Below are 27,502 nucleotides of genomic sequence, written 5' to 3' on the forward strand. Positions count from 1 at the left end.
TATGAATGTCTGGGAATATCCATGAATATACGTTCAATCCACCTGACAAATTGTTTTTGCGAGAAAAATAAACCCAGGTTTGCCACCTAATATTGAAACATACTGATGATGAGTTAATTTGGCAGTATGAAGGTAAATGTGACTTTTAGTTCAATAAAAATAATGTTGGAAATATGAGTTGAGTTTTGGATTTAAAAGGTGTTGAGTCCCCTGTGCGTGTGTGTGTATGTGTGTGTGTGTGTGTGTGTGTGTGTGTGTGTGTGTGTGTGTGTGTGTGTGTGTGTGTGTGTATGTGTGTGTGTGTGTGTGTGTGTGTGTGTGTGTGCGTGTGTGTGTGTGTGTGTGTGTGTGTGTGTGTGTGTGTGTGTGTGTGCGCATGTGCATTTGTGTGTGTGTGTGTGTGTGTGTGTGTGTATGTGTGTGTGTGTGTGTGTGTGTGTGCGTGCGTGCGTGTACCTGGAATTGATGAACAGCTCGCCAATGGGAAGCAGCCACCGTTGTTTGTGGCACAGATGTTGGCCTGGGTGCAAGTCCTCCCATCTCCCTCATAACCTAGTGAACACAACGGATTAAAAAGGCTGATCTAAGGGAGAGGATCTGGGCAGAAAAATACATATTTAATAAAAAATCGCCAAGTGAAAAAGTTAATTGTCAGATAATAAAGTAAGCAAATAATTGTTATTACTGCATTAACAGATGTTAACTCATGGTTAATGAATGTACCCGTATTGTAAAGGGTTACAAGTTCAGTGAGCTGATGCCAACACATATAAAACTATCAAAGGCTACATGATAGTGAGTCAGGGTACCCCTGGTGGGCAGGGCCCGCAGGGTAGAGGAGCCCATGGGGTTCATTGGTTGTGAGTCAGTGTACCTGGTGGGCAGGGCCCGCAGGGTAGAGGAGCCCATGGGGTTCATTGATAGTGAGTCAGTGTACCTGGTGGGCAGGGCCCGCAGGGTAGAGGAGCCCATGGGGTTCATTGATAGTGAGTCAGTGTACCTGGTGGGCAGGGCCCGCAGGGTAGAGGAGCCCATGGGGTTCATTGATAGTGAGTCAGTGTACCTGGTGGGCAGGGCCCGCAGGGTAGAGGAGCCCATGGGGTTCATTGATAGTGAGTCAGTGTACCTGGTGGGCAGGGCCCGCAGGGTAGAGGAGCCCATGGGGTTCATTGGTTGTGAGTCAGTGTACCTGGTGGGCAGGGCCCGCAGTGGAAGGAGCCCATGGTGTTCAGGCATTGGACCGTCGGAGACGTGGAGCAGCCGCCATTATTGGTCGAACACTCGTCCACATCTCGACAGCTGTAGCCGTTGCCTTGCCAACCTTGGGAAGCCGAGGGCCGGGATGGGTTGGAGTTGGATTGTGGGCGAGAGATTTATTTTAGACACCTGACTTCATCTCTGGCAGTCTGGCAGAGAATATCTAGTCAGAGATAGTTATTTAAAGTTAAATCAACAGTACATAAACCACATATGGGGAGGGACATACACATTTATAAATCGAGATATGTGCGTGGAAAAGTGAGGGAACTGGTAAACGTTGTGCAATGTGAACATTTTGACTTGCTAAATTCATAAATAAATAAATAAACACAATTAACATTCCTTAACCATTAACAGCAACATATCACGCTGAAACAATTGTTATCTTATTGGCCCCTAAGATTTGAAATCCATAAGAACAACACAGAAATCCCACTCTGATAAAAACAACACAAAATAATCCAAAGGGTTTTAGGTTCAGCCATGTTTGTCCACAGTATACCTTCCTACACCAAGATGCCCCTAACCTGCTCCTGCAAAACTGTACGACCTCAATGAACCTCCAAATGAATCCCTGTAAACTGCTTAGGGATGAAGGAACGCTGTCGGTTGGACGACTCATAAACAGTAGTGAATTGTAACAGTCATTCATGTCTGCAGGGGGTCGGACCTGCAGGACAGCCGCCGCAGGAGAAGGATCCCTGGGTGTTGTAGCAGGAGACAGCGGGGTTGCTGGAGCAAGGCTTGATGTCAAGGGAACACTCGTCCACGTCCTCAACACACGCCGGGTTCCCCGAAGGAGACTGCCAGCCGCTGTCACAGACACACTGGTACCTCGGCTGGATGTGCGGAAAAAAGATCAAGAAAACCAAGACACGGATAAACAAACAGAGCGTTGATGATTTACGCTAGGCTGCTGAGTACAGGATAGTCATTACATTGCTGAGTTAACGAATGTAAAGGTTGTAAAAGTTGTCCTTGTAAAAGTCAGGGAAAATGTCACATGTCAGTAAGGTAATAGCTGTTTCTCTATCGGTGGTTGTATAACGGGAGAAGAGGGTCCTAAGGTGAAAAGTCAAGGGATTTCACAAGGTTCTCGACCAAATGTGTTGATGGGAATCAGGTGGCATTCATACGTGACAAAATGTATCTCACTGATATCAGACAGTGGATGTCAGCTGACTTTTTACAGCTGATCCTGACCTGCGATCGGAGCTGAGATTACACATAATCTCGGGGTGCTATCCACATGATTACTGTGACTGTATTTATTTTTCAAGCAGAATTCCATCCCCTGAACGAACTGAATCCACCTGCAGTTAGTTTACAACGCTTCCTGCCATTTTAACAAGCCCTTAGATGTCACCATATCGCCCATGCTGTTGCATCCCTGCCACTTCCTACGAGGCCTGTCTCTTTCAGGATAGATTTTAAAATGATTTGTATCACTTGTAAAGCTAGGCTTCATCTCTGACCTTGTATCCCCCTACCGGGCTGAGGACCGCCTGAGATCTTCTGCCAGGAACCTACATTCTGGTCCAAAGTTTGGGCGACAAACTAACGGAGGTGGGCTTTCACCACCACGGCCAACCAGGCTTTGTCGTTCCCAAGATTTACTTTGCTTCAAAAGACAATTAGTTTTTGTATTAAGAACTATTTGTGCAGTGATTGCATGCACGTTCCTATTTATTTTGTCCGTTAATCTTTTTTTACCTCACTTTACCTACCTCACCACTTGAAAAGCACTTTGTTATGTTCTTTAAAAGGGTGCATACTTATCAAGTTATTCTTATGAATATAATTACAACTTCATGCGTCTTCTTTCTTCTTCTCACATTGTGATGGGAACTAACTTAATGCACATTGTGATGTGCATTAATCATAGGAGCCTTGATGGAACACAAGCAAAAGCACTCTCACAGAGACCGTAGAGACGGCTACCTCCTTCTATCAGTCCGCCATCCATTAAATCGCAATATTTATCCGCACCTCCAGGACTGCCATCAAACTAACGGCTCTGGCTGGGCACTGGAGCGGTGCTAAAGCGTTGCATTATTCTAGCTGCTGTATGAAATATAATTGAGCCATAAAATTGACTCGCCTAGAGGGCCATCCGTCACACCAAGGTTATTACACTTGATGGGGATGGGTGCTGGGAATGGGTGCTGGTGGGTATTGAAAAAGGACCTTCAGGAAGCCAACCTGGATGTATAAAGACAACCTGGATATATATATCTATATAGATGTAGATATAGATGTCGATATGTATAGTACTTTGCTGTTAGTGTTGGCTGTCCCTAAGCATTTTATGTATAGAAGGAACCATCTCAAAGCGTTCCGTCAAGCGATGAGAACGTCCGGGAACGAGGTTAACCTCCAGCTTGCAGAAGGCACGACCGGAAGAACCGCACTGGTGACTACATGAGCTCCCTCGCTCACCTGTCCCGGAGAGACGCGATCGGCGTCGATGCACATGCCGTGCACGCACAGACCCTGCCCGGAGCCCCTGCAGTCGTCAAAGCGCACGGTACAGAGCGAGCCCGACCATTCCGGAGAACAGCCACAGCTGTAAACGGAGAGAGACGGTGCGTCCGATGGTGAACAACATCATTCACATATCAGGAGATAGTGTTGTGAGGTTCACACGCTTCAACAAATACCATTAAAGTCTGTGTTCAATCCTCACGGTGATAAAGATCAGTGAAACGTGGTGTGTGTGTGTGTGTGTGTGTGTGTGTGTGTGTGTGTGTGTGCGTGTGTGTGTGTGTGTGTGTGTGTGTGTGTGTGTGTGTGTGTGTGTGTGTGTGTGTGTGTGTGTGTGTGTGCGTGCGTGCGTTTGGGTATGTTTGTGTATGCGTGTGTATGTGTGTGTGGGCGTGCATGCATGTGTGTGTGTGCGTGTGTGTGTGTGTGTGTATGTGTCTTGGGGGGTCACCTGAAGGAACCTGGGCTGTTCAAACACGTGGCCCCGTTCTGACAGCCCTGGGACGTCCCGCTATAGATCTGACACTCGTTCACATCTGTGGCACAACTGGGGCCCTACCAACGACACACACATAGAGACACACAAAGAATGGTATAGTGTTGTTGTAAAAAAGTGTACAGTACTGAAATAGTGTGTATAGTAATAATAAAGAGTACCGTATATTGATATGTTCAACCGTGTATAGTAATAAAATATTGTATACCAATGAAATATTGTATAGAAATAACAGTGTGTATTCATACGTACAGTTTATGGTAATGAAATAGTTTAACAAAATATGTATAATAGTGTATACTAATGAAACAGTGTTTAGTAATAGTATTACAGTGTGTGTCTGCTGGTTTGTGTTACTCACAGCCCAGTTGCCGGGACAAACACAGTGGAAGGAGTCCAGCAGGTTCAAACAGGTGCCTCCGTTCCTGCAGGGATTGCTGTTGCATGCCCGCCGCTGAACGACCTGGTATGAGGCGCACATACATACACACATACACAGACATGCACACAGGTACACGCAGGCACACACGCACAGACGCGTACACAAATATACACGCGCGCGAGCGCACGTACACACAGAGACGCACACAAGCGCACGCACACACACACACACACACACACACACACACACACACACACACACACACACACACACACACACACACACACACACACACACACACACACACACACACACACACACACACACACACACACACACACACACACACACACACACACACACACACACACACACACACACACACACACACACACACCCACACAGCAATGAGAGCAGTCTGGTTCCCAATCGGACTTTGCACCTATAACACTTCTTCTTTACCGATACTGATTCCAGACTGCAGACGTCTTCACATCATCCTACCAACATACGTCTATGACATTATTTAATTTGAACCTATCTTAAAAGCTGACGTTCAAAAATCGGTTTTGAATGGAAAATAAACTTTTACAAAATATAACTGCTATTGTATTCTCTCGTTTTCAGTCGAATGGCAGCATTTAGGTGGCGTTATTGCAAACTGATAACATGAGGTTTACGTATATCCCTGAAGAGTAATCTCCTAAAAATTAATTTAAAATAATCTATGATAACGTTGACCTGCGTGTTGAATTCTTACAGATTCCAGTGAGGTCACTTTCGTCTCAAGAGCTGACGTCTGAAAGAGAACAGAGAAAATAAAGGATGTGGGTTTAACGTCAATGACAGATTAATTCGACATTAAAATCAGGTGTATATCATTTAGTATTTGTATTGTTTTGAACGGTGCCTACAAGCACAATTGTTATATGTTGCTTTTGGGGTGAGGGGTTTTAGATGTATTTAGTAATCTCTGTCTGAACACGTGCATGAACATACAGGGTATAGAAGAGGTATTTGTGTGCCCTGTTCTCCACACCTTAGTGTCTAGTTGGTTGAGTCTGTTGGTGATCTCGGGTGGCACCACACCTCCGTGGCTCTTCAGGTCCTCGATATCAGCCTTGTTGCTGCTGATCTGCACTCAGGGAACGGTGTCGTATTTAGTGTGACAAGCTCAAGCTTTGTCCTCCAGGGAGAAGGATGTTAACAAATAAGAGTTTTGAAATAAAAAAAAGAAAAGGAAAATAATAGATATTTAGAAAATGGGACACACAGCTAAATCGTGGACGGGCATCTAAACAGTGGGACAAAAATGTATAATTATATAGTGTATGATCGATGGTGATTATCGCTGCTGATAAGAGATCTGCAGCGTGGCGTCCAAAACAGTTAATCATTGCTGGTTTCACGTGAGCAACACACTTCTAGTTCACATATATTAGTGGCTCATAAAATAAATGACCATGAAGGAAATCCTTGCGGAGAAAGAGGAAAATCCCATAAAATGAATAACTATAAACATGTATCATTAGCAGTAATGTATACATAATGGATGCTCGATGGGGGATGGTCTGACCTCACCTGAGTCAGTAGCAATGTGAGGTCTTGGTCGCCCACTTTTACCCGCCCCGATGCCGAGGGCTGGAAGCGGATTTCCTTGTTGTCTCCCGTGGAGAACACCAGGTTGCCTTTGTCCGAGAGCATACGAGGTCTACGGTGGGTGGAGAGGGCTTTAAACAACTAGCTAGCTTCATGGGTAACTCACCCCACTTTTGAAAAGTACTTTTACTCAAATGTATTGCTGATTGTACTTAAAAGTTAAATCAACAATTGTTCTGCTGGTTCTCATGGCTTATTTGACTACAAGACATGCGCTTTAGATTCACATGCATGACAATGCATTCGGATTTGGATGGACTCAATAAAAACGAGGTTGATTCAGAACAAAGTTGAGCTAGAAAATAAAGCAGGCCACATGTAAGGCTACTTCTTAATTCACAACCACTATATAGCATTTAAAAATTTTAGGGGACTACATTACTTAGGCTACCTGGTTGAAGAATGTATAAAACAAGTAATATATTTTGTATCTATTTTATAAATACATTTTCAACACCCATGCATAAAACAGCCCAATTCACAGGTGAGCCTCCTAGGTGAAAACACAAGTCACTCACAGATCACTGCTGCTGTCCCTCTTGTCTCCATCGTGCACCCCATCCTCCCCCTGCAATCCCACCAAGAGAAAGAGGAGGGCGAAGAGCAGCCACAGCGGCCAAGCCATTCCCCGGAGAAACAGAGAGAATAGCAGAAAATAAAAAAGACCTCTCTTCTGCACGGTCTCCGGACTCTATGCTGAAGTCCTGCCCGCTGGTAAGTGTTTGCGTCTCTAAGGTCCTGCACCAAACCTCCCCGACTATGACACCTCAGCCTAGAGAACTTTGGCCCTGATCTCGTCCACCCTCCACCCTGAACACAGCACAAAAAACGATTTGGGATCATAAAAGTCTGGAAGACTAATAAAGTTACCAAAGCATCTGTGGTGGGGTTAAGGGAAGATTGGGATGGTTATGACACTGACTGGATGCTTTGAGCGTGTCCATCACATGCTTTCAATGAATAAGTTACCAGGTAATGTGTGCCTGTGTTAATGGTTCCCTGCCATAAGGGTTCTTCCACAATGTAATGCGGCTGGCATGAGATGTGAACATCGTTGGTTTATACGTTCTGTTGGTGAGACATGATTAGGGATTCAAATTTAAATGAAGCCTCACTTGAATCAAGGTTGGCCGCAGTCTATCAAAAAAACACTGCAATGCGGATTTTGGAGACATCTTTTTTATTTGTTTGTTTTAAAGATCATAAAGTAACATACAAAATACATATAAAACAAAGACATAGGGCTTTCTTCACTTTGAAGAACCGTTAGAACCTTCGACGCGGTCCATGATTGTGCGTTTGAAGCTAGGAACCATCAAAAGGCCTAGGTTATTGTCATCTCATCCTGCACGTCACGCATAAATATAAACCCTTCCCCTCCCTCCCACTCCATCATGTTCCAATGCAGGGTCATCGTTGGGAGACGGTAGAGCTCAAATGCAAAAGTCTTTATTGGTCTTTGTGTTCTTCCGTTGTGTGCTAGGACGCCATGATCTGTATGAGTTTGGCCACCACCCGTACATTGAGACTGTTGCCGAGCACACGGTAGCGTTGCTTGGTGGAGATGCGCTCTGGGAAGGCTGGGGAGCGGGGGGAAACAGCCAAGGATCAAAACAAACGTACCAAAGGATGTTGTGACGTGACTTTACCGCTGTCTGACTCACCCAGATTGGAGGGGAAGCCCATTAGGGTGGCGATCTCTCTCGGCGTGAAGTAGCGAAGCCTCAGAGTGCGCAGCCGCCGTAGTTTCTCCTCGTCCTGCGCTGCGGGCAGCTCCTCAAGGCCTTTAAACACAGAGTGCATCTAGGGGACGAGAGGTGGGGAGAGGTCAACCCAGCGAAAGCGACACGGGGCTTTGGGTGCTTTCAAAGCGGGCCTGTATTTGTTTGACATGACAGACCAGGGGTCATTTGGTGAAGTCTTGACACTAAAACAGCAAAGGTTGTAGAGGCAGCAATTGTGTGTCAAACATGTGTGTGAAGCTACCTCTGCCTCCACGCCGGGCATCAGAACGGATCCCGTTCCCTCTACATAGTGGCCGTAGCTGTTCAAAACAGGAAGGTACAGCCAATCAGCAACCACGAGGGAACAACCGACCCTCATCATCACATCTTCATCATTTACTGCGTCATTGACTCGTCAATTCGTATTGAAATTCATATCAGACTGGAAAATAAATACATAGACATTGAGTAAAGTTTGATAGCATGCGTCAGCATATTATTATTAAAAAAAGGCTGCATCAAATGGGAAGCAGGACTGAGCATCAAAAGATAAAAAAAGTTTTAAGTTCCATTAATCAAGTCCAGCTAGAAACTTTTCCGGTGGGAAAACGTTGGCTCAGAATCCACCCGGTTATTATGCAGTACTGAAATGCTGAGATATTCAAATGCAGCCTTGGAATATTGCATCTGCAATCATGTAGCATCATGTTGCATATATTGTCAATAATGTCAACCTAAACTGTCGGTGGGTTTACATTGACATTAAATTAGCTACATCTGATATTGGGTTTATACATTTGTATATATAAAATGAAGGACCCCTATATCTTATACGCACCCCTTGGTGAAGCAGACGGATCTCCTGCAGGCGGGCGTGACTATGTCCATGAGGAGAGCGTAGCGCAGCAAAGTCTTGGCAGGAAGGAGGTACTGACTCACTTCCTCTTCCTCTTCCTCTCCACCGAGGTCTGACCGCGGCTTTAAGAACTCCTGGATCTGCCGGACCGACAGGTCTGCGTTCTGGTTGGACTTCCTGTCCGCGTCCCGGGCCGTCTCCAGCTTGTACAGGACCACGCGGTCCGGGTCGGGGGGTACCACTTCCTGCTGCTCTTTGAGGCCGGTGCCCCGACAGGAAGTGGCCGGGGCCAGGGCCAGGGCCGGGGCCAGGGCCGGGGCCAGGGCCGGGGCTGGGGCCAGGGCCGGGGCCGGGGCCAGGGCCGGGGCCAGGGCCGGGGCCGGGGCCAGGGCCGGGGCCGGGGCTGGTATGGGGTGTGAGGAGGACTTGGACGAAGGGGGCTGAGGGAATCCTTCTACAATCTGCTCATTAGCGGGACAACACAAGAACAATCAGACGTTAAAGACAGAGGCAGGAGTTTAAGTCCAGTAGTCAACCGAGTAGATATTCAAACAAATTACTAAATTAAATAATTAATGAATGAAAAGATTATCTTTAACTTTATATGCTTATTTTTAAATTGCTGTCCAAAATATAATAAAAGTATGCATATTAAGATAACCAGTTTTGTGAAATGTTTGTCATGTTTCCAAGAAATGGCCAGAGTTTCGTGTATGGCTGTCTTACCTCTGAGCTGGTCTCAAATGAGAAGCTTCCGGGAGGTGCCTTGGCAATGAGGAAATAGCGAAGCCTTGAGTTTGGGATACCAAGCTGTGTAGACGCATCAGGGATGCATGAGACCAACAGACCATAGGGAACAATACAAGATTAGAATAAAGGCAGTCCTTTAAAACATTCATTATTATTGATTATTGTTAGGGCTTACACTGGTAGGCGACACCAGGATTTCTTGAAACGTGTATCCGCAATCCTTCAGCGTATGTAGCAGTGAATCCCTGGACAACAAAGGAAAACGTTTAAACAACAGACTGGCCATAGTTTTTCTTTTTACATATTCTTCATATTATCTTTTTAAATCAACAGTTTGATTCTTAGAATTCTTCGTAATTTATTTAACATACAAAATAATAAATAAGTGAGTGTGAATGTATTGTTATCGCTGTTCATTTTCAGTTCATTTCTATAATGTCCACTAAACTCAAAGTTGAGCCAAAATTCCAGATCTTGTCATAGTTTCATCCCCATTTTGGAATCCTGACGTCTACTTTTCCAGGGGCAAAAACCCATTCCCAAGACTTTGGTTGGGGGCACAAAGAGCTCAAACTGTTCCCCGCCCCCATGGGAGTCCTCAGAGAGTATTACAGACTGGAGCCTTTTAAAGCATCCAGCGTTGTCCAGGGGAGGGGCATCACTATTGACAGACAGCTGTGTTGCCTTAGCGATGACCGTCCCCCCCTAAACCCTTTTTCCCCATGTGCAGAGGACACGCCCCTCACCCGTCCTTCCCCCCCCCCGACCCATTACCATGGTTACCTGGCCGAGGAGGTTTCGAAGCCCTTCACGTTCTCCAGCAGAATGTAACGGGGCAGAACGGCCAGCCTGCGGAGGTCAGGGGGGCACGGGGAGGAGGACATGCATTATTGATGAGGACGAGCAGGAATGGATGGAGTTCCCACAGTGGCAGGACGTATTGATTGCCTTGCGGAATCCAGAATACACACGTTATGCTGCATGGCATGCAGCCCACAACGTTCAACAGCGTTTTAGAATCGGGCCGTGAGGTGGCAAATTACAACGGAGTGGGTGGGAAGAGCAAGCTACAAAAAAATGAGGAATTAGCCAACGAATAGGAGAACCTACTAAGTGGGCCGAAATTATTCAGATGTAATAATAGCACAATTATACACAAGATGGGAAATACATGGTGTTTTACAGTATATGTCCTGCTTATATATAGATAATTCTCATTAGAATTTGATTGTTTTTATATGCTCTTCATGGCTGAGATCATAATAATTCTGTGTGTGCTTCAGCAGGATACAAATATCTCCATATATAAAAAGCCACATTAGATCCCATCGGAATTCTCCCCTGCTGGGAAGCAAGGCCGTGCTCACGGCAGGGTCACCGCGCCACAATACAGTGTCACAATGAGAGGAAACGAGCTGCGCTGGGGTGGACAGCGTCCGTGGTTAAAGGCAGAGCACGCATGCAAGAGAAGCGGAAGCGCCAAACGGACACGGTTGGTAGTGAGAGAGAGGGGGGCGGGCGAGGGTGGCGATGCGTGAGTGCGAGGCCCCACCTTGGCAGTAGATCAAGAATGTAGAGAAAGCTCTTGGTCCTGGGGTCTGACGTATCGCCCTGCAGCCCGATTCTGCAACAATGGAGAAACTCAATCAGCCAAAGTCGCTTGGTCAGCGCGAGTCCGTAATGTGGGGAGGCCGGTCGTTTTGGTTTGTGAACAATCTGAATGATTTCCCGAACCGGATTGGAATAGTTTATAGCGTGTGTGAAAACGTACCGGACGACTGGACTGAATCTCACCATAGGTGTAGAGAATTGAAAGTACTTCATAATACTTTTCTGGATGAACACGCATGCAAACACATACACACACTCACACCTACCTCGTGAAAGGCTGGCATGGTGGGCTCATCAAAATCATGTCAAAGGACAGTTTGTTAAACTCCTCTAGTGATATACCCTGTAGATAAAATCAGCAATACAAAGAAAAACTGTTGCATCAAATCAAGGCTTTGCTGAAAAAGGCCATAATGAATGGCCTTGGTCTAGGCTTGTTTACCCTGAAAAGTACATACACTTTTAATGATGTTCCCGATCCCAGTCAACACTGCTTTTGATGTGTTTAAATGGCGTCACAAGATGCAGAGGAAATACAGCTGCAACGCTATATAAAGGTGAAACTCTATTGCCCTTCTGCATACCAGAATGCAAACCGACCTCTAATTCATGACATGATAACATCAGGTTGTTTTGACAGTAAAAGCAATGAAAAGCTGTTCAGTGCAGTTCAGTTCATATTTTATATTGCGCGGGGGAAATTTACTTTGCAGCAGGGCATGATAGACAACAAAACCTAACAACAAACAGACTGAATGGCTTTCCCCTAGTGGAGCATCCACAAGCTAGCTCCTTCTGCAACCGTTAAACAAATAGGCCTGTAACCCAAGCCTAAGGCTACTTTCCAAGAAACTTCTTTCCCTTCGTCAGGTTGTGATTACGCTACTGCAGTAGCATGTGCCTCCCCTCTGGACCTTGTCTCCACACACACACACACACACACACACACACACACACACACACACACACACACACACACACACACACACACACACACACCTGTCCTTGTGTATGCTTTTATGAGGAATGTCCAAATAAAACAAGGACAGCCATGGGACTATGGTGATGATAACAGAAACAAGCAGATCATTAATTTTAATTACATCCTGATAATAGGAAGGTTAAGGCAGGGCCAGTTAATATTCTGAACTGTATTATTGAACATAGACGCATTGCCATAATAAGTCTTTGCACAGCTGAACATAAATAATTTATAACACACAGATTTATAAAGGAGAGGTATATTTTAATACGCTGCATATGCTGAACTAACATTCCTGCATTTTATTATTTTTAAGGCAGGAGTTTCGGTTAGGGTCCAACCAGTTAGACCCCTAGACCACCCACCCACAACACTCACCTCAATTGTCTTGGGCCAGAGAGGCGTGTCTGGGAAGTTGTGTCTGTATACCTCATTGGCTGTGGTGTTGACATCAATGGCTGCAACTACCTTGCCAGCTACGCCACTCTCTGGATGAAAATAAGACTAGATAAGAGAAGTGGAACAGCTAGAGTTGCATTCTTTCCCCTGAAAAGGCTATTATTGATATTTGCATCTTTGTTTTAGACCCAGATAGATGGATTCAGCCGCAGCGTTACCATCACTGCACTTTATTGTTTTAGTCTGACTTCAACAAAATGCAGTTTGACATCTAGACAGATTGTTGCCAATGCAGTCCTGTGTACCACTACATGAGAGGTGGTCCAGGAAATAGCACCGAGCATGAATATGTTAACAGATTAATCCATTGAAATACAATTATTCATTGTATCATCCAAAAAATATTTGACCAATGATTCAAACATTTCCCACTATCCATCCGTTTACATTGCTAGATCTTATATTGGCAAATGTTTAATATTCCACAATGAAGTCACTGCGAAGACTGTCAGTTAGCAATAAACATGTATTGCTGTAAAATGGGGGTAAAAAACAACCTCTGGAAGATGTGTAATAGCTGTCACAGTTAGTTTGGTTATAAAAAAAACCTCATGATGAAGAAATGCCATCAATTACCGGTATTGCCTAGTTGCTATTGAGCTGTTGCCCTACATACTACATAAGATGATAAGATGAACATCTATTAAGAATACATCTCGAAGTTGCTCATACATGACAAACATAACATTACACTTTTGTGAATGTAAAGGTATTTCGATACAAAGAGGATGAACTAAGATGTCCCTAGGGGAGCAATATTGGTGGGTTTATAGGCATTAAATACAGGCAGCAAAGACATATATTTCCAAATATATCGTTAGTGCTCTCCATAGAGGGGATTTAGAATAAGAGGTCGCAGTAATTCGAAACTTCTCTTAGTCGTTTTACGGCTACTTTTACCCTATCAGCTACATGACGCATGCACCTACACCTACCTTTTAATGCATAATGCATTCCACCTATACCGCTGTACAGTTCTAGTACTCTCAGCTCCGCTGTCATTTTGGCAAGTAAAAGTAAACACCAGGGGACCACACGTGTTTACAGCGGCGTGCATCCGGGCAGAAGCAAATTCTGTGAAGAAAGGTTCCGCTTCGCTTTTAATTCCGCAATCATATTGGTCTAACCGTTTCGTTGCGGCATGCATAAAACTAATCAAACCAGCTGTATTCTATAAGCTAAAGGCAATTATTTAGCTTTATAAAAGGAACGCTCAAAATATAAAAAATAATATATATATAGTATTATTTGTTTTGTATTGAATTTATTTATTTGTGTATACATGTTGTATGTTTTAATTTATCACATCATATCATTTGTAAAAATATATATATTCAATGCACTCGAACTCTATCAACGAAAGGTGGTGGGTGGTTAAATAGACTCACTTTGCAAAGCTGCATTCTTTGCTTTGTGAGGGGAAAACACCCGGAAAACAATAGCAGAGGGTCGCAATGCGGGGATCTCTTTTCACAGTCCCATCTCTGACAGCCTCGCAAGCCAAACTCCTCCTGCTTTTACGCACCGTTATGTCATTTGCATAGGGAGGGGACTATAAAAACCAAGTGGAAGTCAGGACAGAGCTCTCACTGGTCTTGGAATATCAGTTGCTGGAGCGCCTGCAGACTGTACTATCCTACCCATCGCAACTTTGAGCCCACTTTGAGGTGTTATAAAAAGGGCGTACTCCAGGAGTCGGATTGAAAACCGCAAAAATGATGAGTAATCGGTCAAGCAACAGCAGTAGGCCTATCGCCGCCTCCTCCTACTCCAGGATGTTCAGCGCGGAGCGCCCCGCCGCGTCGCGCACCTCCTACTCCAGCCGCCAGTACTCCAGCCCGGCGGTGCAGCGCTCCACCGCCCGCTCGTCCTACAGCGTCTCCTCGGCGCCCCAGCAGGGCATGTACGCCTCCAAGAATGTCCGTCTGCGCAGCGCCCACATGCCGCGTCTCTCATCGGACGCCGTGGACTTCTCGCTGTCCGAGGCCATCAACACGGAGTTCAAGACCAACAGGACCAACGAGAAGGCGCAGATGCAGCACCTCAACGACCGCTTCGCAAGCTACATCGACAAGGTGCGCTACCTGGAGCAGCAGAACAAGATGCTGAGTACCGAGCTGGAGCAGCTCAAGGGCCAGGGCAAGTCCCGCATCGGGGATCTGTACGAGGACGAGATGCGTGAGCTGCGCAAGCAGGTGGACCAGCTGACCAACGAGAAGTCGCAGGTGGAGGTGGACCGCGACAACTTGGGCGACGATGTCGAACGCCTGCGACAAAAGTATGAAATTGTCATTCCAAGGCTGTTCGGTTGATCACAGAGATTGATTTGTTTGACTATCTGCCCTTTTTCATCATACTAAACGCCCTCGGTTGAAAGTCATGTCCCCTCGAAAGTGATGGAAACTTCATAAGACTACAGGCTAGTGGGCTAGGGAGGGTTATTTAATATTTTTCCGTTATTTTGATAACTTTTAGTCTTTGTGGTCTGTTATACCTTTTCCAGTCCTCAATAGCTCGATCACTACCCATGAATTGTTCCTAAAGAAAATCCATCTGAAATAAGCAACCCTCCGTGTTGGCGCATGTGTTGACTTTTGCTAAGACCTTGAGACCGTCCCGCCAACCGAGGGAAATACCTAAATAGTTTCACTATCTATCTGCCTTTGACGTGAAAGCCATTTCACCGTGTGGAAAAGACCTTCGTGTGGCCCAAAGCTAGAGAGCTATGATGTGATTTCCCAGTTCCACAGCAGGCGAGGGCGTGGCAGCGGTTATGCAACTCTTTCTGTTTCTGTCGGCAGGCTACAGGAGGAGATGCTGCAGAAGGAGGACGCAGAGCACAACCTCCAGACCTTTAGACAGGTATGGCAGCCAACACTCAAACACAAACAAACCGTTCCTCCTTCTTTTTTTTTTTTCTTATCTTACATAAACAATGATCCAGAAGGTCAAGCCCACAAATTCATCCACATTACGAGTGAATTTATCACTATAGCAGTAGGCCTATGTATGTTTTTTTCTGCAGCCCTATACCCTTTGTTACTCATCAGCACATAGGGTGTGGCCCACGCTGCTGGGCAAAAAACAACCTCTAGGCCGACAGCCTCCACTTAAAGGTGCTCACTGGAGCCACTGCAACAACACTCAGTCAAAGGAACCGCTCCTTATTGTTTTCTAAAATGAAAGATCCCCAAATACCCCATTATATAAAAGAAAAAGGTTACCCTAGAAACATGAATATTTTATTCAAGCCCACCAAAGAAATTTCCGCAAGTTTTGGTGCGGTCTGAAAATATCGCCATGATCTATTATAAAACGGAATAAAACTAAAATATTTGTTTGTTTTAGTGCTAAGGATAATTATCTTCTGTATTGGTGGTTCCGTTTTTTTTTTGCATTCATATTAAGCCCAATCCTTTAATTCTTAAAATATTTATTTGCTCTTGCCATCTAGCATGCAAATGGGAAGCGTTGTTTCAGATAAGCCTGTCTATGCCACTCGGTTGATTCCTCTGTGATGACTGAGAGAGCCAGAGAGGGGTATCCCTGGAGGAGGCAGCGTCTTTGTGGTTTGGTTTCCCTCAGAGGTCACAAGGAGAGCGTCTAAATGACAAACAGCTTTTCTTGGCATAACAAGCATCCTCCCGAAGCACCACCTCCACCACCACCACCACCACCACCACCATGATGACGCAACAAAACTCTGTTCTATCTTTACTTTGACACACCTCTTTTATTCACATCAAGAAAGGCTTCATGCTGAGTGTGGTGAACACGATGCCTTGTTTCAAAGGGCGTGGTTTCTCCCTTGAGGTCGGATGATGTGACAAAGGAGATGTTGGGGTTTGCATGACTAGAGGAACTGAATTGATTTTCTCTCCCCCTTGATTGAGCCCACTGCGGTTGTTCGCTAACGGTGATAAAACCAATACCTCTTCAGGGTCACTTGTCAGGTAATGTCGAGAGGAAGTGATTTATTTCCGTGAGATTGCGTTTTGGTGGCGATCCCGAGGTGAAAGGATCTCAGGACAACGGTGAGCCCTGAGCTCCTTAGTCATCCTTCCACTTGCTTATTCCAAAGTGTCTCTTCCAATCAAGGGAACCTAACCCAGCAACCCAGAAAGCCAGAGGTCAAGAGACTTGTTCATGTTGGTAGGCATCAGGCCATCAGAAATAAAAAAATATGATCTGATTTGTTACTCCTTTGACACATACCTAGTTTTAGATGTTGGATGCCATCATTTATGTTTCCAATATCTTTATTTTTGTTAGCCAACGAGGCAGTGGGGCTGGTCAGTGCAGAACATACCAGCAGTTTATCGGAGTGTTAAAAAGGCCACTCAATGGGAGGCATTGTGTGGAGTGAGCCCTTTACCCGGAAGGCTGGGTCTCCCAAAAGCCGTTGTTTCTAACCTGATGAGGAAAGAGGGGATTTATGGGAAAATGACAAAGCAAGCTGTTGTCAAAGTCAAGGGGTTGGGGTGCATGCATGTGTGTTTGTGTGTGTGTGTGTGTGTGTGTTTGATTTATTTAGTTTTTGTGAGAGTGTGCCTATGTATGTGTGTGTTTGCATGTCTGCGTACGTGTGTGTTTGTGAGAACCACGTGTGTGTGTGTGTGTGTGTGTGTGTGTGCGCGTGAGTGTGGTCGGTGAGTACATTTGAGGATTTTTGCGTACACAATTTGAACAGACCCTCTCGCTGGCTTGTTGTCCTCAGCCCACTTCACCCACAAGCCACTTGACACGCCAGCGGCCTTACACGGTGTAGGGGGGGTTGAGTGGGGGGGAGAGAGACAGGGGGCACATGGAACAATACGTCTGGGACCCCAGCAGGCCAGCAGGCCTTTGTAAACCTGCCTCTTCACTTAGCCCTGGATCCGCTCTCCCAATCACAGATAATTAGCACAAGTGCTGCTTGGCCAGATGGCCTTATGTGGCCCTGGCCTGCATTAAATGGATGTTATTTAACAGCACATTGGTAAATGTCATCGCTGCATTAAAGCACACCATGAATACATCACTAGACCCCGCCCCACCCCCAAACGCCCTCCAAACAAAGACATAGAATATCAGGAACTCCCCTATCACATGCTAAAGGCTAGCTTGGTGGTCTAAAGGAGCCTGGGTCCGGTTCTGGATGCACTAAATTTGCATTCATTCAAAGGTCACGTTGCACATTTCACACAGGGATTTGGAATTATTTTTGAAGGTCACGCTGATGACGGTCTTGGGTGGCTTTAATTGAAAACCAAGACTGTGCTATTCTGGTGTTTGGATTTACCATCCAGTGTCTCATTTTCCATGAGACAGATTTGAGATAGTGCTTTGAAATTGAACTGTAGTGCATCTTCCTGTTTGTGATGTTTCTCTGGGCACACATGACCCGAGGAATGGTTATTCCCCATAAGTGAGTCCCTGATTTCTGGCTCCGAAGATGTGTAACACACAGAAAGATGTTTTATTATCACTCCTGAAACAGCATTAAAATCAGTACTTTCAATAGAGATGTAAGAATTAGATTAGCATGGGAATGTTTCATCAATGATTCATTTAATGCTCTTTATTGTGAATAATTTATGAACAATGTATATTTATGTTTGTGTGTGTGTGTGTGTGTGTGTGTGTGTGTGTGTGTGCGTGTGCGTGTGCGTGTGCGTGTGCGTGTGCGTGTGCGTGTGCGTGTGCGTGTGTGTGTGTGCGTGTGCAGGATGTGGACAATGCCTCTCTGGCCCGTCTAGACCTTGAGAGGAAGATTGAGTCTCTTCAGGAGGAGATCATGTTCCTCAGGAAAATCCATGAAGAGGTAAGACGATAAACTGGCAATACTGTAATACCATCCTATTACCATAATATTATCTCAGTGATAACCATTCTCAGATAATACTGAAAAACGATCATATACATTTTTCTCATTAATAACCATATCTCAGACAATACTGTAGTACCAACATATAATATTATCTAGTTAATAACTATATCTCAGACAATACTGTAATAATATCATATAATATTATATCATTTATAACCATATCTCAGATAATTCTGTTATACCATCATATAATATTATCTCATACCGTATAACCAATTTGCCAGAAACAAGGCAAACAATCTCTCACTTCCTACATTTGCAACTTTGAATTTCATATAAAATAAGCTAACAAACAATAACAACATCCCGTTTTTGTTTCGAAGGATGACAAAATAACATAAATAATGAAGTGCAGTTAAGCCTGTCATAGAGCTGGCACAGGTTATTGTTCCCTTTTGAGATAGATGAGAGCTCGAGAGCTGTAATCCTCTTTCACCCATTCTCCCCTACAGTGCGTCAGCATTCCTTAGCCACCTGGGTTAATTCTTTTAAGAGAGAGGTGAGATCACAGAGATTATACCCGCTGGGTAAGGCGATTAAAGAGGAGGGAAGAGGAGGAATTGCAACGTACTGTATGTTACATTTAGTAAGAGTAGTGTACTAACTACTGTACTGAGGGTGAATTTGTTATATAGTTTGGCAAGAGATCTTACGAACTCTGAAGAGATAGAGGTTGTATTTCTTTGTTTAATACCGAGCGATGCCAGTATGAATGTAGTATCTCAGAAAAAATCTTAGAATAGATTTTGGCTGAAGGGGCATTAGATGATTATCATAAAAAAGAATATACTGTATGCAGATATGATCTTGACAACATAGTTATAACATTTAAAAATAATTAAATATCTAACAAAGGGACAGTTTTCACCAGCACACATTACATTCAGTTGCTCAGAACGAGGTTCCAAAAACGTAAATAGATAAAAAAACGCCACAAATCATTCATGTTCATTTGAGGATTTCCCTCTTCTCCTCTCCCTAACCCTCCTCTTCCTCCGGTTCTCCCCTCCCCCCTCTCCTCGTGTGCGTCTGACCCCCAGGAGCTGGCCGACCTGCAGGCCCAGCTCCAGGACCAGCACGTCCAGATCGAGATGGACGTGGTCAAGCCCGACCTCACCGCCGCCCTGCGGGACGTCCGGCAGCAGTACGAGTCCCTGGCCACCAAGAACCTGCACGAGTCCGAGGAATGGTACAAGTCTAAGGTGGGCATGGAGGAGGAAGGGCATGGCTCTGGTCCAGGGGGGGGTCCCATAGGGGTCCCATAGGATCCATTGGGACGTCCAAAGTGAAGCCTGAGATAAGTGTGTCGTATGTCATGTTTTCTCACATTGGGACCTCATCAAAGAGGTGAAACTGATGAGATAGTGTCCAGGGCTGATTACGGGCACTACGGACCCATAATTAACTTAATGAAGTACACCTGTTAGTCCCCCCTTCTATTACACCACACGTACTTCATACTTTATTATACTGCCCTTAGGCCAAAAGTTGGGATATATATATATATATATATAATGTAGGTAACTATAGATTACCTCAAATGCTGAGGCATTGTAGATTTATTTAAATATTGAGATAATAAATATGGTGAATCGGCTGAACTGGCTGAACTTGTAAATAAGGTGAATGGGGTTAGGTAAAGGAAAGATGCAGCAGGTTGCTTTAAAGCCTGTCTTTGTCTCAGGATTATCCACTACTAACAGCTGACTCTGTTGATTAGATTTCCTTTATACGCTTGGCACACACACACACACACACACGCACGCACGCACGCACGCACGCACGCACGCACGCACGCACGCACGCACGCACGCACGCACGCACACACGCACGCACGCACGCACGCACGCACACACACACACACACACACACACACACACACACAGCTGTAATCAACAGGATATCTGAGCCGTTACAGAGCAAACGCGATGGCTAATTTAAAAGTATATTGGAGCTCTGCAACAATCATTGTTATTAATTCTAAATATAATTTTAAACTTTTCCAATGGGGAATCCTTCAATAAAAAGAAGCAATTACAAAGTACTGCAATTTGACCACTCCCAGCGCCTGATGGATCTCATATCCCTTCTCAGTTTGCAGACCTCGCCGACCAGCAGCAACGCAACGGAGACTCCCTCCGGCTGTCCAAGACGGAGGCCAACGAGTACAGACGCCAGGTGCAGGCGCTCACCTGCGAGGTGGACTCCCTCAGAGGAACCGTAAGTCCCGCCCATTGTGATTGACAGCTATTGGCCTCTATACTGTGAGTAAAGACGAGTCCAAGCCTGCCCTCTATGGATCGGTTCCAGGGAAATGGTTGAGTCGAAAAGTCCTATTTGGACCACTATCTATCGATGAATCTGATCTAATCTAATCAAGCCTTTTTTAATTATTTGATTCTAACCAATTTATTTTGAGATATTTTGTGTTTATTAATTTTTTGATTCTACGACATGAAGAAAAGCAAGTCATGTACTTGCTGCTGTGGCTCCCAAATTTCCCATCTGTAATCAATCAACTATATGATCTTATCTTAAAGCTGACATGCGGTAAAGGCATGTTTATCTGCCTTACTGTGTTAACATATCCTTTTTCTACAACACCAATGACCACAACAACAACAACAACAACAACTATAAACACATTTAATATTAAATACCAAAAGGATGGCTGTAATAAATGAAAAAGTACCATAATAAACCAGGCTTCAACCATAGCATTGATAACCATTGTTTTACCATATTTTTTACCCAATTATTGAGAATCCCTCTTTCCCAGCCTTGAGCATACACACTGCGGTTAGAACACAGCACTGACGTACGTAGCAGTGTGTTTGTACTGCTGAGTAAGAGGTACAATACATTTTTAATGTGATTTAATGCACTCTAAAAATAGCTATGTGCCACACTCGGCCTGTGCGAAAGCACAGACATGACGCAGACCATCACGACTCTCATTATGATTCTATTATGCTATGATTTATATTTTAAATGAATACATGGTGTTTCATCCGTCTATCACCACCTACAGCCTAAGAAATATGTAAAAAGCTGTGGTCTGAAGAACCATTTGTCATTCATTTGACATTTATATTTTACACATTATATTTGTTAGTGTATTTTTGTTATGGAGCACGACATGAGGTCATTTCCTGTCCCCCCCCTCCCCTCAGAATGAATCCATGGAACGCCAGATGCGCGAGCTGGAGGACAACTTCGGAGCAGAGGCTGGCGGTTACCAGGACAACATCGTCCAGCTGGAGGACGACATCCGCAACATGAAAGACGAGATGGCCCGCCACCTCAGAGAGTACCAGGACCTGCTGAACGTCAAGATGGCCCTGGACATCGAGATCGCCACCTACCGCAAGCTGCTGGAGGGAGAGGAGAGCAGGTAGGAGCAAAGCGCTGCTGCTGTTGTGCTGTCGCGGTGCCGCTGGTGTACGCATTGAGATGGGTTGATTATTGATCAATACTATTGGTTGTAGACCATGACTACAGATTATACCAACGTCACGAGATACATCGCTGCTAGCCCCTACTATTACTAATCTGTGATGAAGGCAGGTGGTGTCTCACAATGTGATCGTGTGTTGTAGTATCATAGAGCAACACATATTGTGTTGTAATCAAATGGAATAGGATTTTGCTGCAATATTTTAAGGTTTGAAACATATATTTTACATTTCTCAACCTAATTAAAAGTTTGAGGAACTTTTAATTCGTACTTTCTCATATGTATTTTAGGGGCCTTTTTTTCCCTCTATACTCATTTCATTATATTTCAATCAGCAATTTTTACTCACAATACATTCAGTAACAACTCCTAGACAAGTAAAGTTTATAAGTAGTTAATAATAATAATTGGATATAAAAAGTTTATTTCAAATGAAAATCTCATGAAAATAAACATTATATAATAGTACAAGAGAAACAGCAATTGTATTCCTAAAGTGGTTCTAAATGATACAACATAGGCTAGATTTTCATGACTGGAGTGTATCTTTCATCTGCATGACGTACAAGCATAACCCTTCCTCTTCCTCTATCCCATTTCCCTTCCCCTCTCTCCTCATCTCTTAGGATTACCACTCCATTGCCCACCTTTTCTTCCCTTAATATGAGAGGTTAGTAACAAACGACACAGCTCCTGATTTATTCAACAGGCAGCCCGGCTGTAGTTTAAATGGATTTCAACATTTTTTGGAAGGACCCTTTTTTTGTGTTTGTGAGCGTGTGAGTTTCTGTGTGTGCGTGTGCGTGTGCGTGTGTCTATGAACTTGTGCGTGTGTGCTCGTTGGCATGCAAGTGTGTGTATGTGTGTGTGTCTGAGGGAGAGGGTTTTGCTGAGTCAGAAGCCTCATGCATTATATATAAACTGAAGTTGGTGCACTTCATCCAGATGTCTAGCACAGGGAATCCAAAAGGCCCCCCCCCCCCCCCCCCCTATTGAAACCCTACTTCCAGGCACGCAATGTTCATTCACACCATTCTCTCACTGTCAAAGCTCTCCTTGATGTTGCATTACAATGTAAAAATGTAATGCAAAGGCATTACAATTTTTACATTCATTTAAAAAGGCCCTATCGAAATTGTCAACCGTGCTCTGGCCTATATACATTGTACACTGTATGGGGATGTCAAAGTTGCTATTGGTAACAAATGTTATTTGTGTAATCTACGTAAATGTGCAAAGTTTGTTAACAAGGCATAGTTTTTTCCCCTATATTTGACATGTTTTAAACTAATAGCGAGTCCTCAAAACCATGTTGTTGTTTTTTTCTTTTTCTTCACTGCTCATAAAGAAACCATGATGGAGAGCCGGCCTATGGTAGACCACACCAAGAGGGTCGTGATTAAGACCATCGAGACCCGAGATGGACACGTAAGTCCAAACCTCCCTGTTCCCCCCTGCAGCGAACTGCGTTTAGATTATTCAGTGGATTGATCATTCATCAGTGGACTGACAACACCATCCATATCATTCTGTGCATTGCTTATTCTCACTGTCCCGTTCTCCCCCCGTCAGGTAATCAATGAGTCAACCCAGCAACACGACGACCAGGAATGAGATCAACTCGACTGAACCACTAAGGAGAGATGGGGGGAGACAAGAGAAAGGGCGAAAGGGCGGTGGATACAAAGAAATACATTTGAAGCATGAAGACTAACAAAATGATAATGATATGCGGCAAACGGGGATATATTGATGTTGTGTTAGTGAAAGTTAAAAATAAAAAGAACATCTTAAAAAGTGCCTTTTAAAAGTGACACATTTTAGGGGCATTGGGTTGCTAGTAAGGTTGTTCTAGGCTAGGAAACAGTAGAAGATAAGATAGTCACTGAATGTAGAGGAGGAGGAGGTAATCCTGCGCTGAATGAGCACATTCTCTCCGGCGTTCTCTCTTGTAGCTTCTGTACCACATTTACTCCACCAGCACAAAGCGCTAGCTATTCAAATGGCTTTCCACAAGAACCACACGTATCTATCTTTAAGTTCTTATTCACTCTAGTATATATGTTGCGAGGGGCGCAATCATTTGCAATAAAAATCTGACCAGAGAAAATGGCTTATTTTCAAATCATCTACAACACGTGTTTAAAATCGGTGTGGTTGTTTTCGTTTTAAGGCTTCAATGGATCCACCACATATAAAGAGATACGGTTCTGGACTGCAGCAATAATGCACTCAAAGCCATGATGAACATGTCACTACTACTGTACCGTTCTGTATGACGTCAATAAATACTTTCAGTGGAATATCCTTTGGGTCTGTATGTGATTTTTAGAGTAACTTTTTAATGACAATTACAGTGCATTTCTGCTTCACCATAATGTCATACTCAAGGAAGTATAAAGAGTAAAGGACAACAATACAATAATTGTACTAGAAAGCTCAAATCCTATGTTTGTTATAGCACAGATAGTGATCGTGATTTGAGCGTTATGTCGAACTTCGGAAAAAATAAGGAAAACTGAGAATTTGGCCTTTTATTCCATTGTAGTCAGATACATGCAAATAAAAAAATAAATAGTAAAAAACATACCAGCATGGTGCTTTTTGCGTACTTATTGCAAATGTTAGAGTGCCCTCTGTTGGGTGAACCAAGTTTAAGCAGCCTGACCGTAATCAAGGAGGCGCTAGAATAGTGGATACCAGTGGCGTCCCTATGCTGTTTTATTCGGGGCTAAAGCCTCGGATGCTATTTAATTAGCCCCGAATATGATCTTTGGGAAAAATAAATAAATAAAATATTCATAAACATTTATAAGTAGCCTAGTCTAGATAGACATAGTCCTTCTGGCAAGAGAATAAACAACCTGTTTACCACCTCAAGTGTATTAACCTATCCTATCCCCAGTCAGATCTCTGTGTGTGTGTGTGTGTGTGTGTGTGTGTGTGTGTGTGTGTGTGTGTGTGTGTGTGTGTGTAAGGTCTGCCTCACTTGTATTCATTTGAAATAACTTGAATGGAACTTTAGACATTTGGGTATAAGCAGCATAGCAGTCAGGTAGCTATTTAAAGCTATAATAAACCGCGTATTTCGTTTATTTAGATAAAGCATTATGAAAAAGTTTGCATGCACAATAAAGCATAATGCAGGAATAGTGCCCCTTCTGCCGGTACCTCTTCTGATAGGGAGGGACTGCCCGATCTTCAACCGGCTGTGGAACCCGGAACGGGGATCCCGACCCCGAAGAGAGCCTCCCCGCCGCGCCGCTCGACCAGCCTACGGGGCCACGCGGCGTCCGGCGACCCCGGCGGAGACGTCAGCCGAGGACCAGGGGCCTCATGTACTAAGGTTGCGTACGCACAAAAACGTGGCGTACGTCCTTTTCCACGCTCACGTTCAGATGTACAAAACGTGAAATGACCGTAAAAATGTGCGGTCCCCACGCCAGCTCGAGCTGTCGTACGCACGTTTCTACAGCTATTGTTCCTTTGGCGACACTTTGACGCTGGGAAACTGGGAAAAAAGGTGAAAACAATGACTCATCAGAGTGATTTGCACATCAGAGACACACTAATGAACAATTAACACACCTTGCAATTATATGGGTGGCTATAAAGCATGCGCAATGGATGAAGAAAATTGTTTTAAAAATGGCTGCGTTAGCGTTGTTAGAGGACATCGCAAATGGTCAAATCCGAAGGGAACGTATATTTAGGGAACAGCTCCGATTTAGAGTCAATCGGAGCTGTTGACTGCACACATATTGCCATAAAAGCGCCATCACAGGATGAATTTGTTTACGTCAACAGGAAACACTTTCATTCTATCAATGTCCAAGTCATATGTGATGCGCAAATGCAGCTTCTTAACATCGTGGCAAGGTGGCCTGGTTCAACGCACGATTCATTCATTCTGACCAACAGCATGGAACAGGCTGGAGGCTGGCACTGTGCGCGATGGGTGGCTTCTGGGTGAGTAAATGCTTTATTCGTGTAATTGTCCCGTATGTATAAACCAGCGTAATGCACATCTGGGGCTTGTGCACATCCAAATATCATGTTTCTCTGACGTGTTCAGTATTCACGTCAGTAAAAGCGGGCGTAAAGTTAGAAATGTCGCCCACGGTGCACTTCTGCATTCATTCATTGTGTGGTTTTTACGTTGTGTATTGTATTCTGCCTTCATCTGACCCCAGGGGACCGTGGCTACCCCCTAAGAACGTGGCTGATGACCCCTCTTACAAACCCCAACACCGACCAAGAGAGGAGGTATAATGACCTCCATTCCCGGACGAGAATAATTGTGGAGAGGGCAATCGGCCTGCTGAAGGGACGGTGGCGATGCCTGGACAGGTCGGGGGGGATGCTACTGTACAGACCTGAGAAGGTGTGCCACATTGTGATGGCCTGTGGCGTCCTCCACAATGTGGCACACCGCCATGGCATACCACTGCCAGAGCAGCACAACCGGAACCGGATGCCGGACCCGTCAACTGCAACCCACCCCGAGGAGCCATACGGGCCCGGCAGAATGTGATTTCAAGCATGTAAAGAGGCAAGGACAGAATTTACTTTGACACAAGTGTATTTATTGACGCGCTTATGTCACTGAGTACATTCATAAGCCGATCAAGGCGATCATTAATGCCACCGATGGCTCTGACGATTTCTGCCTGTGACTCCAGCACAGCTCGGGTGAGGACACGGCCGGTCGGGTGGTCAGCAGATGAATTCGAGGCGCCGAGGCGTTCCTCTCCCCCAATTCCTTCTCAACCATGGCTCAGATAACCCCCACTACAGTCTCGTTGTGGAAATACAAGAGACGTCAAAGAACCGACAAGAAACACTTGCGTTAAAGTGTGTATTCACACACATGTGGCGCTTGCACGGTCGTGTCTCATTGGCGGGCCAACGTCTCTGGGCGGGCCAGGCAGAGTAAGGGGAGGAGCTTAGATGCTTTGTGACAACATACCTAAAGACATTCCAAATCAGCGTGCTTGAGCCTCCGTTTTTTTCAAAGGCGAGCAGAACAGCTAGTGCTCGTTTTACACTAAACGCAAGTTTTAGCCACTGGGGGACCATATGCAGGCTAGGGGAACTCATATTTATGTTAGATAACTTAGAAAACATGAAAAAAATGTCATGTCATGGGACCTTTAAAAATATCAACAAACTTAGAGGATATATGTCTAAGGAGGATCTGGAAAAAATCATAGATGCATTCATCACTAGTAGGATTGATTATTGTAATGTTCTTTTCACAGGACTTCCCAAAAATTTTATAAAACCACTTCAAATGATGCAGAATAGTGCAGCCAGGGTCCTCACTAAAACAAAAAGGAGAGATCACATCACCCCAATCTTAAAGTCCCTGCACTGGCTCCCAATTAGTTAAAGAATTGATTTTAAAGCACTTCTGCTTGTTTTTAAGTCTTTGAAGGGGGTTGGGCCAAACTACTTGCATGACATGTTTAAGCAATATTCCCAAATAAGGTCCCTTAGATCACAACATAAAC

The 27,502-nt window shown here is 44.6% G+C and overlaps 3 protein-coding genes across 6 annotated transcripts in view; 1 reads left to right on the top strand and 2 right to left on the bottom strand.

The window, feature by feature from the left end:
• Positions 1 to 7,166, bottom strand: part of cubn (cubilin (intrinsic factor-cobalamin receptor)) — a 59,727-nt gene extending 52,561 nt beyond the window's left edge. Inside the window, exons 1-10 of the mRNA XM_060045054.1 lie at positions 6,800 to 7,166; positions 6,204 to 6,333; positions 5,662 to 5,757; positions 5,383 to 5,421; positions 4,602 to 4,703; positions 4,196 to 4,299; positions 3,700 to 3,826; positions 1,931 to 2,099; positions 1,190 to 1,321; positions 457 to 552 (exon numbers count right to left, since the gene is read on the bottom strand). Coding sequence (XP_059901037.1) covers positions 457 to 552; positions 1,190 to 1,321; positions 1,931 to 2,099; positions 3,700 to 3,826; positions 4,196 to 4,299; positions 4,602 to 4,703; positions 5,383 to 5,421; positions 5,662 to 5,757; positions 6,204 to 6,333; positions 6,800 to 6,906 — 1,102 coding nt within the window. The 5' untranslated portion in view covers positions 6,907 to 7,166. The remainder of the gene's footprint in view (positions 1 to 456; positions 553 to 1,189; positions 1,322 to 1,930; positions 2,100 to 3,699; positions 3,827 to 4,195; positions 4,300 to 4,601; positions 4,704 to 5,382; positions 5,422 to 5,661; positions 5,758 to 6,203; positions 6,334 to 6,799) is intronic.
• A 272-nt stretch (positions 7,167 to 7,438) lies between these two features.
• trdmt1 (tRNA aspartic acid methyltransferase 1) lies at positions 7,439 to 13,739 on the bottom strand. 2 transcript variants are annotated; one of them, XM_060044857.1, is made up of 12 exons: positions 13,599 to 13,739; positions 12,583 to 12,692; positions 11,489 to 11,565; positions 11,164 to 11,235; positions 10,395 to 10,460; positions 9,787 to 9,856; positions 9,588 to 9,671; positions 9,267 to 9,322; positions 8,844 to 9,152; positions 8,268 to 8,325; positions 7,946 to 8,084; positions 7,439 to 7,861 (listed from the first exon to the last, which is right to left on the bottom strand). In XM_060044857.1, exons 1-12 carry the CDS (start codon positions 13,663 to 13,665, stop codon positions 7,761 to 7,763), a joined length of 1,209 nt encoding a protein of 402 aa, XP_059900840.1. In that variant the 5' UTR covers positions 13,666 to 13,739; the 3' UTR covers positions 7,439 to 7,760. The 2 variants fall into 2 exon arrangements, with proteins under 2 accessions (XP_059900840.1, XP_059900839.1); XM_060044856.1 differs by having other exon boundaries at positions 8,844 to 9,182.
• Positions 13,740 to 14,205: 466 nt separating this feature from the next.
• Positions 14,206 to 24,296, top strand: vim (vimentin). Of its 3 annotated transcripts, XM_060044853.1 has the most exons (9): positions 14,212 to 14,941; positions 15,465 to 15,525; positions 18,371 to 18,466; positions 19,573 to 19,734; positions 20,627 to 20,752; positions 21,706 to 21,926; positions 22,616 to 22,659; positions 23,338 to 23,417; positions 23,562 to 24,296. In XM_060044853.1, exons 1-9 carry the CDS (start codon positions 14,379 to 14,381, stop codon positions 23,601 to 23,603), a joined length of 1,395 nt encoding a protein of 464 aa, XP_059900836.1. In that variant the 5' UTR covers positions 14,212 to 14,378; the 3' UTR covers positions 23,604 to 24,296. The 3 variants fall into 3 exon arrangements, with proteins under 3 accessions (XP_059900838.1, XP_059900837.1, XP_059900836.1); XM_060044854.1 differs by lacking the exon at positions 22,616 to 22,659 and having other exon boundaries at positions 14,208 to 14,941; XM_060044855.1 differs by lacking the exons at positions 22,616 to 22,659; positions 23,562 to 24,296 and having other exon boundaries at positions 14,206 to 14,941; positions 23,338 to 23,421.
• Positions 24,297 to 27,502: the final 3,206 nt, after the last annotated feature.

This window comes from Gadus macrocephalus, chromosome 23 (genome assembly GCF_031168955.1).
Source record: "Gadus macrocephalus chromosome 23, ASM3116895v1".
Taxonomy (NCBI): Eukaryota; Metazoa; Chordata; class Actinopteri; order Gadiformes; family Gadidae; genus Gadus; species Gadus macrocephalus.